Genomic DNA, 16,822 nt, shown 5'->3' with positions numbered 1-16,822 from the left:
AATATGTCTGCATCAATAAAGTTTTATTATGTAATAAATAAACATTGCAGATTGAAATCGTATGTTAGATTTGTGCTTAGAATGTCAGCCACAAAAGATCTAACTACATTGACCCATACTGGGATACTTTGTTGCGGTATGTTAGACCACTGCCGCAGTTCAGTACAGTCCTCCCACAAAATCTTTATATTAACTCTACCCGCTGACAATAAAAAAAATCATTTTGCATCTTTTTCTTGCATCTGAGAATTAAACTAATATCAGAAACAGATTTGGTGAAAACAAAACAACAATGGCCTGTGAAACAGACAGGATCTAAGCTGATCTGTTCTCCAGCTGGCCTTTACCCGATTAAACAGACCATGCAACAATTTTCCTCTTAAAGAGGGAACAGAATGAGAACCTGGTCTTCTTTATATTGTCTATTTGTTTCACTTTCTTATTAATGACATAAACTAAGAAGAGTCAAGACAAGAGCAGTGGTTGTACATTTTTCTAACTATAAAGTGACAACATCAGATGAAAATAGAAGATCCATCTGTACATGGCGAAGTATGTAGGCCATGGGTCTGAACCGTCTCCTGACAGTCCTGAAGCAGTGAAGTGACTGATCCGATCACTTAGCAGATGGCAGCAGCTCTGCTGAAAGCCAGGAATGCGTTTGTCCACTGACTTGTCAGCTTTTGCTCAGCACTAGGTTAGCAGGGAGTCGGTCGCGACATCCAGACTCTGGAGCCAGCTCCCTCTGGATCTCTGCTCAATCAATAACCTGGGCCTTTTTAAAACCAAAATCAAGGCATTCTTATTCAGGGAGGTTTTTAATACTCAGTGACATTAGCTTTTAACTGTTTTATTTGTTCTATCTGTTTTTTTATGAGTTTTATGATTTTATTGTAAAGTATGTTGGCTGTCTGGTTGGCTGTTGGAAAGGGCTACATAAATAAAATACGTAAATGAATAAAGAACCAAGTATGCATGCTTGGGCACCATAATATGACAGATTAGTGGTGTAAGAGTAAATCCAGTTCACAAAACGATGCACAATATTGGGTTCATCAAAGCATTTTCTTAGCATTATTTTGGGGAAACTTAGCTTCCAAATCAGTGATTCACAAAGTCTAAACTGTGTTTAAAAGAGTATTTAATTATTGGAAAATATAAAAGTCTATCTTTGACAGGACCATTTATTGCACGTTTTATGCTCTTCTAATATAAAGGTGGCCCACTACATAAAAAAAATATTGAGCTGCTGCTTTTTTATGTTTCACAAAAAGAATGGAGGTTTAATATACCTCTGTGCTTTTTTAAAGAATCTCTAAACTGTGTGGGAATATCCAGTTCAGATGAGATGGTTTTAAGTACTGTATCTTTTGGACTATAAGGCACACTTAAAATCCTTAAATATTCTCAAAATTGATGGTGCGCCTTATAATCCGGTGCACCTTATATGTGATTAAAGTTGTGCTTACTGACCGATTTTATGTGCTACAATGTGCTCAAAAATCTGTTAGAATGTGTAAGTACGACTTTGGTAAGTAACAAAGCCGCTCCGCTCAACATTCGGATCATTACGGTACACTGTGTCACTACATGATCAGACCACTGAGCTTTCTACAAGACTGCCTGACTGTGGTCTAGACACGGACTTCTAGGAGATCAAAACATAGGATACATTACTGATAATTTGACTTTCTTTAATTACTTAGCCAAAATGAAAGTTCGCTCCGCAGAATCATGTTGCTGCGTACTTTGTCGCGTCTGGTGTAAATGGCTCATAAGCCGGGCCGCTTACATTACATGGCCAGTGTATTTCTTTCTTGAGGGGACCAGATTTGAGTTCTCAAATGAAAACTGGGGACGTCTCTGATTTTGTTAAGCACAGAGTCTCTGCCTGGGGGTTGGTTTGTTTTGTCTGAACTGCAACGCCGACGGGGGGCAGGGAAGGTGTGTTCGGCAAAGCTCTACTACTTAGGGACAGCGGTAGGACCGGGTACATACCTCTTGTTGTGCTAAACTTTTTTTACTCCATCATGATACACTGAAAAGCTTTTGCGGGGACAGGTCATCCAAAACAGGGTCTGTCCCCGGAAATCAGGGACATCTGGTCACCCTACCGGAGGGGCAGAGTGATATTACACACTTGGGAAGAATGTGCAGTGCGCCTCATAATCCGGTGCGTTTTATATGTGGACAATAACACACAGACACATAAATTCACTGCGCGCCTTATAATGTGGTGCGCCTTATAGTCCAGAAAATACTGTATTTTTTTTAATTTGAAACATAGATGTTTACATACAGTTCAAGTTAATAAATTGATCTTTCATTTAGAGCTCTGGAGCAGATGCTAACTTCATAATAGGTAGGAGGTAATGGTTAGCAGGTCGCAGCATTTTGACAGTGTTTACAAATTGTATCTTGTCTCTCACCATGTTCTTCACCTAGTCCACAAAGATCCTATTTAAAACTGGATGGAGGTTTCTTTTACTTTTTGATTTGCCCAAAAGTTGATGCTAAACATTATTTTACCTAACATATCCTTCAGCACAACAGAAACAACTCAAAATCTACTTTCTTTTTACATCAAACTAACAGTACCAACCATAGACATAAAATAGCATCAAGTATAAAGGTCTCACTTTAATATCAGGGCTTCAAAATTATAGCTTAGACTCAGATGAGGTTCCATGATGACACCAACTGGATAAAGTCAAGTCCAAAATTATTCAAGCCCCTGGCCAATTTAAATCATTTTTATTCAACCAAGAAGTTTGTTTATGGTTGGAAATGAGACAGGGATCTCTCAAAATAAATTAAACAATTTGAAAAGAGCACAAATAAAAATAAATCTGATATGATTTACATTGGGATTAAGGGGGTTGGAAAATGGATGGATGGATGGATGATTTACGTTTGGTCAAAAATTGCCATTATTCATACCCTTCTCGATAATCAGTGGAAAAATCTTTATCTGCATGACAAAAATCAAACCATTCTTTTCATTGCTGAAAATATTTAAATTTTTCAAATGAAATTTTGATAATTCATCCTTGAATTAAAGGTTACTTTAACCCTAGAGCTACCAGTAATGTGAATAACTTGGAGCTTAACCATAGCCCTTTGCAAGACATACATCACTATGATGTGAAATATTTTGACATTTTAATGTTGACAGATCTCATCCAACAACATTTTATCACAAACTTACGGACCAGAATGAAAAGTAATGATTGCACAGCTGTGAGAAAGTATTTTGCTGTGTTATGAAACTTCAATGTTTTAAGATCTTAAAAAGACTTGAAAACAGCAGTTTTTAAATAATGATTTCATTGATTGAAGGAAAAACCCTATCAACTCGGTCCTATGTGAAAAAGTAAATATACCCCCATTAGTAAATCAGGTATTGACTCTGAATAACCACGCTCCATTTTTGGAAAGTCATGGTCAATTTTAAGTACTGGCACATCTATAGAATCAAGTAATCACCTGAATAGAACCTGTCTGACAACTTGAAGTAGGCTAAAAGATCTGAAAAAGCAACATATCACGCCTCAGTCTAAATTAATCCAGTGACAAATCAGAGAGACATGGACATACCTGAGCCTAGAAGGGGTTGGAAAGCAACTTCTAAGGCAATGAGACTCCTCAGTGAGAGCCATTATCCACGAATGGAAAGCACTGGAACCATTGTGAACCTTTTCAGAAATGGCCAGACTAGCAAACGTACCGCAGAAGTCAATCAGTGACGCATGAAGAAAGTCAGAAGAACCCAGCACAACATTCAAAGTACTGCAGGCCTCACTTGCCTCAGTTTGGGTCAGTGTTTATGGTTCAACAATCAGAGAGAAATTGTGTCAAAATTGCATCAATGGAGAAAACCATTGCTGACCAAAGAGAACACAAAGGCTGGTCCTTCCTTTGCCAAAAAAAAAAAAAAAAAAAAAAAATTGTTGATAACTAAGACATTTGGAAAATTATCCAGTGGACAATAGTGATACTTTGTAAGATGTGTGTTCTGTTACATCTGGTGCAAATATATTACAGCATTTCAGAAAAAAAGAACCTCATCCCCAAAGCCAAGTATTGAGGAGGAACCATAAATTCTGCTCACCAGCTTTAATTTCTGTATAAAAATGGCGGCTTCTTCAAACAATGTTCCTAAGGCTCTGTTTAGCAGTTGACCTTGTGAACGTTCCCCTCTTATTTAAACATAGCAGGGCCTAACCTGTAGCTCCTTGCTCCTCCTTTGCAGTCCGATGTTGAGGGCCTCCTCTGCTTCCAGCTTGGTGGCGGTACTGCTGATCTCCAAGTCCTTCCTTCAAAGAGGTAGAGAGCACAAAAGCATGTTCTTCATTCAATCAGAAGAAACATTTGACTGAAGGATGCATTTCTCAACATGTCATTTTTTATTGCTACAGCTGATGACACTTCACTGAACCATGAGCTGAGCTGAACTGACAGACTTTCCGTCCCAGGACGGTCTAGAGAGCACACCACTTCGGAAACAAGGTGAGTCATTGATTTTTATTAATATGAAGCAGGGTCAAGCTGAGTTGGAGATGTGTAGTCCATGTTTTTTCTGACACCTGGTTCTTTTCTTCTTGTGATTGTAGCTGCAAGGTACCGTAAATACATCTCTTAGCTGTCATATTACTAAGGGCAGATTGTAACATGTTGGGATCTTCATGTATGCCTCGCCTGGGGAACAGGTATTCTTTGATCTCTGAGACTCCGGGTCCAGGGAACGTTTTTCCTCATTTTGTCCTGTTACAACTGCTGTTTTGGGGAGTTTTATGTGAAAGACCAACACAACCTAGTGCAGCATTGCGTAGTCGAAGAAGAATGACAAATTATGTTCTATTTCTTTTTACAAATAAATGTTAGGGCGTCACATCAGTTTCCAGAACTTGCCACATATTCTGGATTGGGCAAGGACGTAATTTGTGGGGGGTTAGCGGGGTTATGAACCCCCCAAAATTGGATCTAGTCAACATAACCCGCTGTCCCCAAAAGTAAGATTTCAATTTACAAAGATATTTTTATGAATTGCTTCTTGATTTTGATTCTTTATTTTAAATAAATAAACAATAGCATGTTTAATCATCTGGTAATGTAACCCTCCACCCGCCGCCTAAACTTGGTATCACTCAACAAACCTGCTTTCTCCACCTAGAGTTCGCTGCTGCACTGTGGACGCCATAGCTGGCGAGGATGGATTTAAAGATAAAAAAAAGCAGCAAAAAGTGGACAGACAACAATTTTCATAGTTGGCCAACTTCTTATCCAAAAGTCAAAATGAGGTAAAGATATTCCTAAAAATGAAACGCAGGGTTTTAGTCCATTCATGTCTAATTACTGATGGCTGTATATGTTGAATCATGTTACACCAAATTATGGTGGCCATGCAAATACATCCAACAGGAAAAGTGTGTAATTTAGGTATGTTGTAAAATATGTTCTAAAGATTTAAAATATTTTAGTAAATTTTAGGAAAAACTTTTGAAAAATTAATTGTTTCATTAACTGTTGAACTGATGTGGAACAGAAAAGGGCAAAAATAAACACAAAGAAAACAGGTAAACATGTAAACATTCACAATAAAAGCATTACATTTATCTGTAATTCAGGAACGTGAAATTAGCCTGAATTATTTTACTAAAGTAAAATAATTCTTCACCTCTGTGCTCCCTTGTGTTAATTTATCACACAAATTTCCAGTTACACAGGCATGTTTTGTTTGGAGCATGCCAGATGTGAAAGGCGTGTGGTTTAGGTAGAAGCACAGTGTCAGAACATTCCTGGTGACCATCAAGTTGTCTTTATTCTGGAGGAGGAACGGATGACCAGGGAAGCTTTCTGTCCCACCAAACCATAACAGTCAGATGTGAACAAGACTGGTCCACCCAATCGCCCACAAAAGTCATTCATCACATGGTTTCTGCGTCCTCATAAAGGTCGTTATAATGCATGGTCTACATGAGAGCTGGAATTAAATGCATGCTTTCTGTAAATGTTTATGATTATGGTAGGGTTTTAAATATCAGGACTAACTGGAGAGTTTTTAACCTGTCTTTGAGCTTTCCGTGGCTAATTACATATAATCAAGCATTCCACAGAGATTAAAGAGACAAATCCTGTCTTGGCTCAGGAAACGGGTCAAAGCAGGTACATATTTACCCAACCCATCTGCTGTCATTAAATAGGAATACAATTAAAGGAAAACGAATGAAAAACAAGACTAAGACAGACTGATTCTAAATGGCGAGCATCAAAAGAACTGACATTTTTATTATTTCTTTATGCATAATGTCCAACAAAGGCAATTGCTAGGCTGCAGTTCTCATTTAAAAGCTCTCCACATTCCTTTCCAAGCTATTTCACGCTGTAATTACTTACTGTAATAACAGCATCAGATCTTCAAACTTTTGAGTGAGATACATACAAAAGCAGACACATTGGCACCAAAATCAAGCAACCAAAAGGAAAAGTTTGATTTAAACATACTTTGGTACACAAGCCAACTTGGTATAGTTGTGACTTGAATAGGCACCAAAGTGCATAATAGTGGCATAGCTTACACTTATGTAAAACATGACATGAAAGATGTTATCTACAAAACTCACAAAAATAAATTTTTATATGTATAACATGTTGCAAATGAGCTGCAGCAACACTTTATAGATAATTTTACCAAATGCAGTTTCAAAATATATCTATTTGGAATAACTCATTTATTAAAACAGCATAATTTATGTGTATATTTCCTGTTTTCAATTTGTACTGTTCTCCTGGTGTTTTGGAGTTCTGGTTTTATTTTCTGTTTAGCGTCAACTGCTCCATATATCCTCTGATTAACTCCACTGGTTCATTTGTCATTCTCCACCCCTCCCTCAGTATTCAAGCTCACTGGTACTCTTTGTTCACAGCTGGATTCTTCCGTCGACTGACTGTTTCATGCTTGTTTCATTTTTTTGTGCTCCATGACCTGTTCTCCCCATGCAAGACCAAACTGTCAGTTTTCTTTTTTTTTTTTTTCTATTATTGAAAACAATTTTTTTTCCACAGCCACTCTCTTAGCTTGGTTCCTTCACTACTACAAATCATGAGAATATTGTGATAAGGCAGCCTCAGCACAGCTTTAGTGTAAGTGAGCCATTTTTTATGTTGTTGTTCACTAATAATCTGAATTGATTTTCAAGAGCTGGAAACACATGCCTGTTTAAAGTGTATTAAAAGCCTAGTAGGTGCTATTCAGATTTTATATAGAAAATTAAACCGCTGGACGGACAGTGAAAGTACCAGTAGGGAAAGCATTTTTGACTGACCTTTTGATAAGATCTTCCAAACCACTCATCTTCTCCACCCCTCCTAAGCTGTCCTTAGTTTGTCTGCTGTCAGCCTCCAGCTTTCTCCTGGCCTTCTCGGGCTCACCACGCTGAAGCTGCTCCAGCTGGTACTCCAGCTGAATTTAGGAAAACATGCAAGAAGACAACATATTACAGGTACACCAAAATCATGGTTCGGTACATACTTTGGTTTTAAAGTCACCACATTTGGTTTTCTTTAATCTCAAGGGACAAGGAAAAGGTGTCCCCTATAATGCTGACAAGAAATACTTTTAATTAATAATAGATAAGAGAGTATAACCGCTGACTGGATGGATGGATTATACAACAAAAAATCAACTTGAAAATGATCAATGTTGTTGTTTGGTCGCACTATAAAATTTACGTTGACTGTGTAGAAGTTTGAGAGGAATTTGTCTCAACAATCTAAAGGGTTAGTTCTCGAATTCTGTTGACCTGTCTTGACAATATAGTCACAAAGCTGGCTTTATCGTTTGTCTTCTCTTCAACGTGCCTTTTTTTGGCATGACAATGTTAACATATTCTTTAGAATACCATATCTACACACATTTTTGTTAAAAAAATAAATATTTATTTCCCAGCAAACATGCATTTATATATAAAATATATGTACATTGAGAGCATAGTTGATCCAAAGTCAAATCTATTGTTTTTGTGCACATTAATCCTGAAATGAAGTAATGAAATTACTATATATATATATATATATATATATATATATATATATATATATATATATATATATATATATATATATATATATATATATATATGCTTCTTAATTAAAAATGTGGATCTACAATCCACATTCAACAGTCAGTTATCTGGCTTCAGAAGGGGCTTTAATTCTTTAGACTTGAAACAGGTACTACTTCTGAGGCAGAGTTTACCTCAAACTCCTCACATTGAGGACATCTCTTACAGCAGAGACAAAATGATTCATCAAAGAAGAACTCGTGCAGAGGATCTAACCATTTTATTTTTCTAACTGGATTATTGAGATGCATCAGGATACATAAATGTTTCATTCAACTCCAAGAGCTGGGTGTTAAAAAATATAGACTTACATCTTCAGCTTGTAACTGCAGTTTGGTTTTCTCTTTTGTCAGCAAGTTCACTTTGTCCTCCTCCATCTGCAGATCCTCAATAGCTTGCTGTTAGAACAACACAAGATGTCTGAGCCGCAGTTGCAGATGTTTTTTTAATCTTTGATTCATCACACAACTTCACATCCATCTGACTGCAAAGGCAGAAGTAGTTTTTTTTTTTGCAATGAAAATGTCACATGCAGTTTCCTGTTTGATCCACAGCCAGCTTATTTCTTTCTATCTTCTTACATAAAGTCTTTTTTCATTAAAATCTGAAAATTGTCCGGGGGTGTACATTACCGAGGAGACGTAATTTTACCCTTGGAAATTTCTTATGTTTTTGTTTTGTTTGTCTGACATTGATGTTTCAGATATTCAAACAAATTCCAATTTAAGACAATTATGACTTAAGCAAATTCAAAAAAGGGTTTTCAATGGTAAAATGAAAAAAATCTGAGAAAAATCTGAAGAAGTTTGTCCATATGTGAAATGATAATTATCCCCTAATTATCCCTCTTAACTGATTGTTTCACCCTTGGCTACAATTTGTATCAAGGATTGCACTAAACATCTTTTTTGCAATCTTTCATATTGGTCTGGAAGAATTTGGCACCCTGCTCTTTACAGAGGGGTTTCAATTGAGCCACACTTGAGAGTTTTTGAACAGGAATGACTTGCTTAACGCCATGCTACAGCATTCCAGTCAGATTTAGAGCCTTTAGGAGGGATTGCTTGTGTGTATGGCATTATTGTCCTGCTGCATAACCCAAGAGCACTTGTGGCTAGTCCCAAATTGATGGCCCAATTTTCTCCTTCGGGGCTCTGAAATAGAGAGCAGAATTCATACTTCCCTTAACTATTGCAAGTCGTCCAAGTCCTACAGCATCAAAGCAGGTCAAGACCACCACACTACCACCACCATGTTTTGATGTTCTTTTCCTAAAGTCCTTTGTTGGTTTTACACCAGATGTAGAAGAATACACAAACTCCAAAAAGTTCCACCTCTTTCTTGTCAGTCCACAGAATATTATCAATAAAGCTTTGGAAAGCTATAGTGTATAGTTTTGTTTTGTTTTTTTACAAATGTGAGATGGGCCTTTGTGTTCTGTTTGGTAATTTGTGATTTTTACCCTAAAACTCTCTTGCCCTGTCAAGTGTTCTTCAGAGTGACAGCCTGGGGGAAGAAAGTGTTGCAGACAGAAAGTTGTTGAGGGGGGTGAAGGGAGGCCGTGTAGGGAAAGTTATCCGGAACGCTACGATTATCTCTACTGCCCTGAGTGGGTTTAACTCCAGGTGGATCCATCCGCACCAGTGGACCAGTCGATCCACCTCCTGACTATATGCAGATTTGCTTTTATCCTGGATCAGTTGTAAGCAAACTGGAGTTTTACAGATATTTGTCTACAAGGAAAAGAGTGGAGAGATGACTAAGCCAGTGGCAAGGGGTCCAACAAGAGACCCATGAGGTCCTTGAGATGCTTCAATCAATTATCATCTTTATTCAAGCTTGGTTGTGCACAATCAAGGAATTTCATTTTGGTTACAGTGCTCACAATGTACAGATATTCGGTATATTTGTAAACAGTATGATCTTTGTCTTGTAATTGTGTAAAGAAAATTAAAAGACAAGTTAAGAGTTGTGAAAGTGCAAAATACTGATTTTGGTTCACAGCAGAGCAACTGACTAATCAAGCTGTAAGATTTCTATTGTGCTAATTAGAGAAACAGCCGTAGCTGCAGGTTTTATTTTTCAATTAGCGCTCTGTTGCACTGATCTGAAGATAAAAGTCTAAACAGTTTCTGTCCAGGATATGTGGGGTCTGCAGAGTTGTTAGCAGGCTTTTTCCTTTCCCTAGAGCTGTACACGTCCTGGATGGAGGAAAGGTCATCCCCCATGATCTTCTCCATGGGACTAATTGTTCATCGCAGTTTGGACCTGTCCTGTTTTGTGGATGAGTCTGTCTTTGTAATGGATGAACATAGAACAGACAGGTCCTGTGAAGTGCTGTCATTTGTGTCCAGGAGGAAGAGGCGTTGGGAGAGAACACATCCCTGTGGGCACCAGTGCTGATGCTCCTTGAGCAGAAGAAGATGCTCTCTAGCCTCATCTGTCAATGCCAGTCAGTCAGGAAGCAGCTGATCCACTGACAGGTGAAGGGTTGCATTGCCAGCTGGGTGAGCTTGGGTTGGTGCTGAAGGCTGAGGTGAAGTCCACAAACATGATCCTGTGTACGTCCCTGGGTAGTCAAGGTTGGGCAGGATAAAGTGTAGTCCTGAAGTGACTTCATCATCTGCTGACATGATTGCCTGGTAAGCAAACTGAAGGGCATCTAGCGGGGAGGGGGGGGGATGTCTCTCAGATCCTTCAACAGCAGTCGCACAAAGAATTTCATGAACACACAAGTCAGGGCAACAGGCCTGCGGTTAGTTAACCTCTTGATGGTCCATTTGTTGGGGACCTGGATGATTGTGAAGTGTTTTGCAGCCTGAGGGAAACTCACACAGCTCCAGAGATTTGTCGAGGATGTTTGGCCAGCACAGGTTCTCAGGCATAAGGGGGAAACATGTCAGGTGTTGGAGAGTTCCTGGTGTTCTGATATTAAGAGGCTCTTTACATGTTGTTGTGGGATCTTAGGTCCACGCAGTAGGCCTGAGAGGAGGAGGGTGGTTAATGTGTGGGGAACTATTGTGTCAGTGAGGCGGTAGGTGTGAACGGCTGCTTTTCAAACTTGCAGCTGAAGCTGTCAAGGTGGGGGATTGCAGATGTCTCTAAGAGCCAAGTTTTGGTAAAATAGTGGGTGGCAGGTCTGCAGAGGTCCAAGTCTTTGGAGTTCAGAAGCAGCAGTTTCTTAATTTTGTTAGCCAGGTAGCGGACATTAGCGAGGTGAATTGAAGCGAAAGATGTGCAAAGTCACTGTTAGCTTCATAAGTGCGCCTGCCTGTTTACATTGTCTGCTCTCTTCTGTAATTGTCATGGTAAGCCACGGTGCCGCCAACCAAGATCTCAGTGAAGTTGAGGGTTAATGAAAAGTTGAAAAAGAGAGGACGTCTGATGTTCAGGGGTAAAGGGGACCAGGAATGGTGGCAAAGAGCAGAATAAGCACAACAACATACGCAAGCACAAGACAGCGAAGTACTGAGGCTGCCGAAAAATTCCACTTCTGCCGTGTCAGTCGCATTAAAAAAGATAAGACCTAGCAGTGCAGAGTAAATGTCCATGATGATAAACCAAAAGCTGGCTCTGATAATATGGGAACACACTCTCAATTTCTCTACTCTGAAACATAATGTGATTAATGCTAAAGGTTATGTGGAATATATTAAGAACCAGTCTGATTTGTGTTTAGGGACAATAACCTGTAGGAATATCAGTTCATGCTTAGGTTGCATATCTGTGTCTGTTTCTTTGTAAAATAAAAGACTAATTTCAAGGTTGCCAACCTAGAGAAAGCAGTCCAGCTTAGAATGAAGTGACTGCAATTAAGGATAAATATTTTTTTAACCCACGTGAATGGATGTCACCAACATCTGATGTAGAAACAACATAAAATGCGCCTGCCCTGTCTTTACCTGGCTGAGCTCCACCAAATGTTCCTTCTCCCTCTGGAGCTTCTGCACGGCTTGGTCCCTTTCCAGAAGCTGCTCGGTCAGCCTCCTCACCTCACTGTCGGACAACTACAAGTAGAAGGAAGAAGTAGAAGAAGTTCAAAATGAAACTTAAAGAACATTAAGAGTTTTTAGGTGTTAAAGCATGATTCAGTTTGATGGAAACTTCTGATCTGATCTCCTCTGACACCAAGCTCTCCCTTTCTTCTGCATTCAAGCATACAAACGCAGCAGCTTCACTCGGCAGTGTCTACTGCTGCACTGTAAAACGGTAATCCTGTTTCAAGATAGAAACAGATGTCATTATGGTTGTCCCTTTTCCAACAGACATCAAAGCCTCCTCCCAGCAGATTGGGCTCTGACTCCAGCTGAAGACACAAATGAGGTGCGCGTGAACGCAGGCTGGAACAGAGAAAAGCTGGTAATGGAGACATGTGCTTTACAATTAATTACAAAACGGATGAGATCAATCTTTTTCTCCCTTGGATGGATCAAAGACCACATGTCCAGCCAGTTGTGATAACAATGTCCTAAAAAAAAGCATCAGACAATTCAATTTTTAAGAGCTGATTCACCGACCAGATGTTTACAGATGCTGTACCAAATGGCACATAACCATCTTTTTTTTTTTTTCAATGCCTAGGACTAAATCAGACTAAACGTTTCCTTTTAACAGCAGGTAGAAATCATTTTGGTAATCCTAACAGATCTGAAGAGGAAATGTCTTTTTAATCTAAGGACTGGGTTGATCTCAAGTAGATTCTTAAAGCCTACGTCAGCCCCAGTAGCTCCACAGAGACCACCCTCACCACCTTCACGCACAGTTTGAGAATGCACTGGCATACCTGAACAAGAGATAGCATCTTAATCCCTTAATAAACCTCACATAAACAGATAATGGCTTCAGTGAGAGGGCTGTAATGGAGATGGCAGAGTAGCCTCTGGCATCGGTGTCTGAGCACAGGAGACGGGGCTTTTGTTACAGCATTTCAAAACTTGCCAACTTCGAGAGAAGCATTGTAAATCAGCCGCGAGGCATTTTTATAGTGATCTGAAATTTACAACACAGATGTAGGTTAAACAGGGACAGACTGTGGCGTGAATATCTGCTGCATAATTGGTCATAAAAAGCACAACATGTGGTTGTAGAAAGTTATGTCTGAGGATTCTGGGCCTTCTGCATTAAAGTTGTTTGACGCCGTTTTATTTTGTCTTTTTTATTGAAGTCACATTCTGTCATTGAGTTAAAGAATGTATATCCCTAAATGTTTTTTTTTTCTCTCAAGTTTCACCTGTTATAACCACAAACTCTAGCGTACTTTGTTGGGATTTTATGCAGCAGTTCATAATTGTGATGTGGAAGACGACACCTACACCGTCTTCTGAACTCTTTTTTTTGCCACAGCTTCAAGTCATTTGGTGTGTTGCTCTACCAGCTTTGCACATTTCGAAATATATTTTTTAGTCCATTCTTATTAACATAATAGCACAAGTCTCCTGTCTTTTATCTAAACCATTTCATTGCACCTCTGGCTGTATGCTTACAGTTTTCGTCCACCCTAGTGTCAGGTTTTTACAGCCGTCAACCGACTTTCTTCCAGGGTCGTTCTGTTATTAGGCCATCCGGCTCTGACATGCTCTCCCACACCCTCCGTTGTAAAGCATCTCCACAGCATGATGCTGCAACAACCATGCTTCACGGAGGGCATGGTGTGTTCAGGGTGATGTGTGCTGTTTCTTTTCCACCTACAGTTCACCCAAAATTAATCAAACCCCTGGCTAATTTAGTGATTCAGCCAAGAAGATTGTTTCTGGTAGAAAATGAGACATGTGTCTCGAAAAACACTATTATAAACAACTAAATAGTGTAGTAGGAATATCCGTTTAGAAAAAAATCACTAGTTCTTATTTACATTTTGTTATTCATACCACTTCAGTGATTACTGGTGACATCGTTATTAGCATCAGTAAAATCCCTTAAATTGTACAGCTGCCTTTTGACAAAATGTGTGAAAGAGGTAGGATCACCCTTGCAATGTAGTACAAATCCTGATTTGAAATAAAACTGCCTCAAAAGGCTCATATTGTGTCAAAAAGGTATCTTTTTTTTTTTTTTTTTTTTAAATCATGCTTTAAAAAACATTGCAAAGACCAAATGTGATTCACTAATGTGAGAAATGTTGAGTTTTGGTTTTCCAGCAAATATGCAAAAATGTACTCTTTAGGATCTCTTTATAGGGGAAATATCACACAAACTCCACTTTTTTAGTCCCTAAATACATTTTCTTGTGTACTTGGAGTCTCCAGGAGTGCAGAAAAGCTGAATTTAGTCTGTCCAGGAGTTGCGTAGATATCTTTATATTCTGTTTGGGTCATATTTTTAAACTGTTCAGTTTTCTCTATTATGTTTTTTTGAACAAATACGTCACAGTATTTGCTGTGGTACTGCTAAACAAGGTCATGGACTTCTGGCTAACCAATCTTGTGAGGCCACCATTTTAATTTCTAGCCATTATTTTGAAGTTGAAGGAGGTTGAAGCTACAAGTAGATAAGTGAAAATGTTCGGCTGTTGAGTGTAACCCACACAATTAATTTATTTGTTCCACAGCAGCATATTACAGGAATGGTCAAACGGGGTGGATTGGTACACTGTGCCACCTGGAGCGGGGCGGGGTGTAACGGGCCTCATTTGCATTTAAAGAGACAGTACCAGAATGAGTTGCTCTCAGTCTCACCTCAGAACAGGGACAAAACGAGAGACTGAGGGGCAACAATAATTATGAATTTGGAACAAGCATCAGAGTTCCCCTTTATATAGACCACAACTGAATCCTTTTAAGTAAAAAGTAACAATTAAAAAAACTTTATATATGCTTTGATGATAGGCTATAAATCTTGATGTGTTTTGGTGAATATTATTGAATTTAACTAAAAACCTTATTTACATCAATACTGGTAAATGTATTCAGGATCAATATTAGGTGGTATCTAATACAGGTATATACATAAGTCTACTGGTGCCAGAAGGCTCCTTAGTGTTGAAGTCTGCACTATTCTACCTGTTTGTCCCTCTCTGCCACAGTCAGGGCACTCTCCAGGTCGTCCAGGTCTCGTCTCAGGCTGCCACACTCTGCTTCCAGCCTCTCCCTGTGGAGGACAAGCTGAGCCGAACAGGCCTCCTCCTCCTCCAAGCGATCCGAAAGGCCCGATAGCTGCCGCTCCAGTTCACGATGGGCTTTCTCCAGCAGGGCACAACGCTGCTCGGACGCCTGAACGTTCTCTTGCTCCTAAAGTTAAACAAACACAGATTTTGGTCGGGTGAATTTCTTTTGAGTTTTGCTGGTTTTGTAAGAAATTATGACTGCTCTCCAGTTTTTACAAACATTTTGTTTCACAAAACGCTGAAAGCTGATCACCTAGTTGTACGTTGAAGAGGATGAGGGAGATCCATGGGAAATAAAAAAATCACGCAATTAATAAAAGCAGAAGGGATTAACACATAATATCAGAGGATAAGGGAAATAAAAACAGTCTAAGGAAAACACTAGCAGCTTTATTCCATACAAAGATCTTACCGCAGGTGACGGCCCAAGAATAAACATACCCTTCAAGGCAGGAGGAACCTTCTCTTTGTTACTTTGCATTTCACATAGTCAACAAGTATAAGGCAGGACAATGACCAGCAACTCTGACCGGATCAGCAAGTTTTCATGAGCACCAGTTTCTTGGCTGCCACACGGGTGAAAGGACCTGAAAGTGAGAGCTTACTCTGCTTTATCATCGACCTGTCATCATGGGCAAGGCGTTTAGAATGAGCTTCCCTAAACATCTGGGCAAATGATTGGGCAACCGCATTTTTGCCTGCATTTGTCTTCCTAAATACACTCCGTTTCCACACCTTTCAGAAGCAATATCAGCTCTGTTGTTAGGCATGAAGAAACCCATTCTGCACATAAAGGTGCACACAGAGTACATACAGTGCCTTTTAATTCTATTCAAAGCCCTTGAACTTTGTTACGTGTTGGTCACATTGTATCCACAAGCCTCAATGTATTTTAGTGGGATTTGTATGTGACTGACCAACACAAAGTAGTGCATGATTAATACGTGGAAGGAAAATGATAAATGTTATGTCTTTACAAATAAAATCCAGAGAAGCCAACTGCCTCAAGAGGATACCATAATCCATTAGGTGTCATGGTGCAGCTTTGCCTGCTGCACCATGGACATTTCATTGCACTTTCCACCTCCCATACACCCGAGTTCTCCATGCTCCACTGATCACTTTCACCTGTCAGCCACTAATCAAGCCAGAACTCAGCCAACCTGTCATCCTTCCTATTTATGCTCCCTTCAGTCAGTTCTAGCTTGTCGGTTCGTCAGCTCATTACTGATCACCTTATTCTTTCCTTGACCTGCCCAGTGCTCCAAGTAAACTCTCTGCTTTGCTGCTGGATTACCTGCTACCCCAGTGCTCCAAGTAAGCTCTCTGCTTTGCTGCTGGATTTCCTGCTACCCCAGTGCTCCAAGTAAGCGCTCTGCTTTGCTGCTGGATTTCCTGCTCCTCCAGTGCTCCAAATAAGCTCTCTGCTTTGCTGCTGGATTACCTGCTACCCCAGTGCTCCAAGTAAGCTCTCTGCTTTGCTGCTGGATTTCCTGCCTGCCCAGTGCTCCAAGTAAGCTCTCTGCTTTGCTGCTGGATTTCCTGCCTGCCCAGTGCTCCAAGTAAGCTCTCTGCTTTGCTGCTGGATTTCCTGCCT

General features: G+C 39.6%; 1 protein-coding gene across 3 annotated transcripts in view; it reads right to left on the bottom strand.

Annotated features, from left to right (window-relative positions):
* LOC105927383 (myosin-16) overlaps positions 1 to 16,822 on the bottom strand; it is a 55,613-nt gene that overhangs the window by 26,047 nt on the left and 12,744 nt on the right. For 2 of the 3 annotated variants that reach the window (XM_036142316.1, XM_012864112.3), the window contains exons 2-6: positions 15,122 to 15,349; positions 12,026 to 12,130; positions 8,435 to 8,521; positions 7,326 to 7,462; positions 4,226 to 4,316 (exon numbers count right to left, since the gene is read on the bottom strand). In XM_036142316.1, coding sequence (XP_035998209.1) covers positions 4,226 to 4,316; positions 7,326 to 7,462; positions 8,435 to 8,521; positions 12,026 to 12,130; positions 15,122 to 15,349 — 648 coding nt within the window. The remainder of the gene's footprint in view (positions 1 to 4,225; positions 4,317 to 7,325; positions 7,463 to 8,434; positions 8,522 to 12,025; positions 12,131 to 15,121; positions 15,350 to 16,822) is intronic. The other variant, XM_036142317.1, reaches the window with a different exon arrangement.

This window comes from Fundulus heteroclitus, chromosome 10, assembly GCF_011125445.2.
Source record: "Fundulus heteroclitus isolate FHET01 chromosome 10, MU-UCD_Fhet_4.1, whole genome shotgun sequence".
Taxonomy (NCBI): domain Eukaryota; kingdom Metazoa; phylum Chordata; class Actinopteri; order Cyprinodontiformes; family Fundulidae; genus Fundulus; species Fundulus heteroclitus.
The sequence above is the reverse complement of the archived record's forward strand: the minus strand, read 5'-3'. Positions and strand labels throughout refer to the sequence as shown.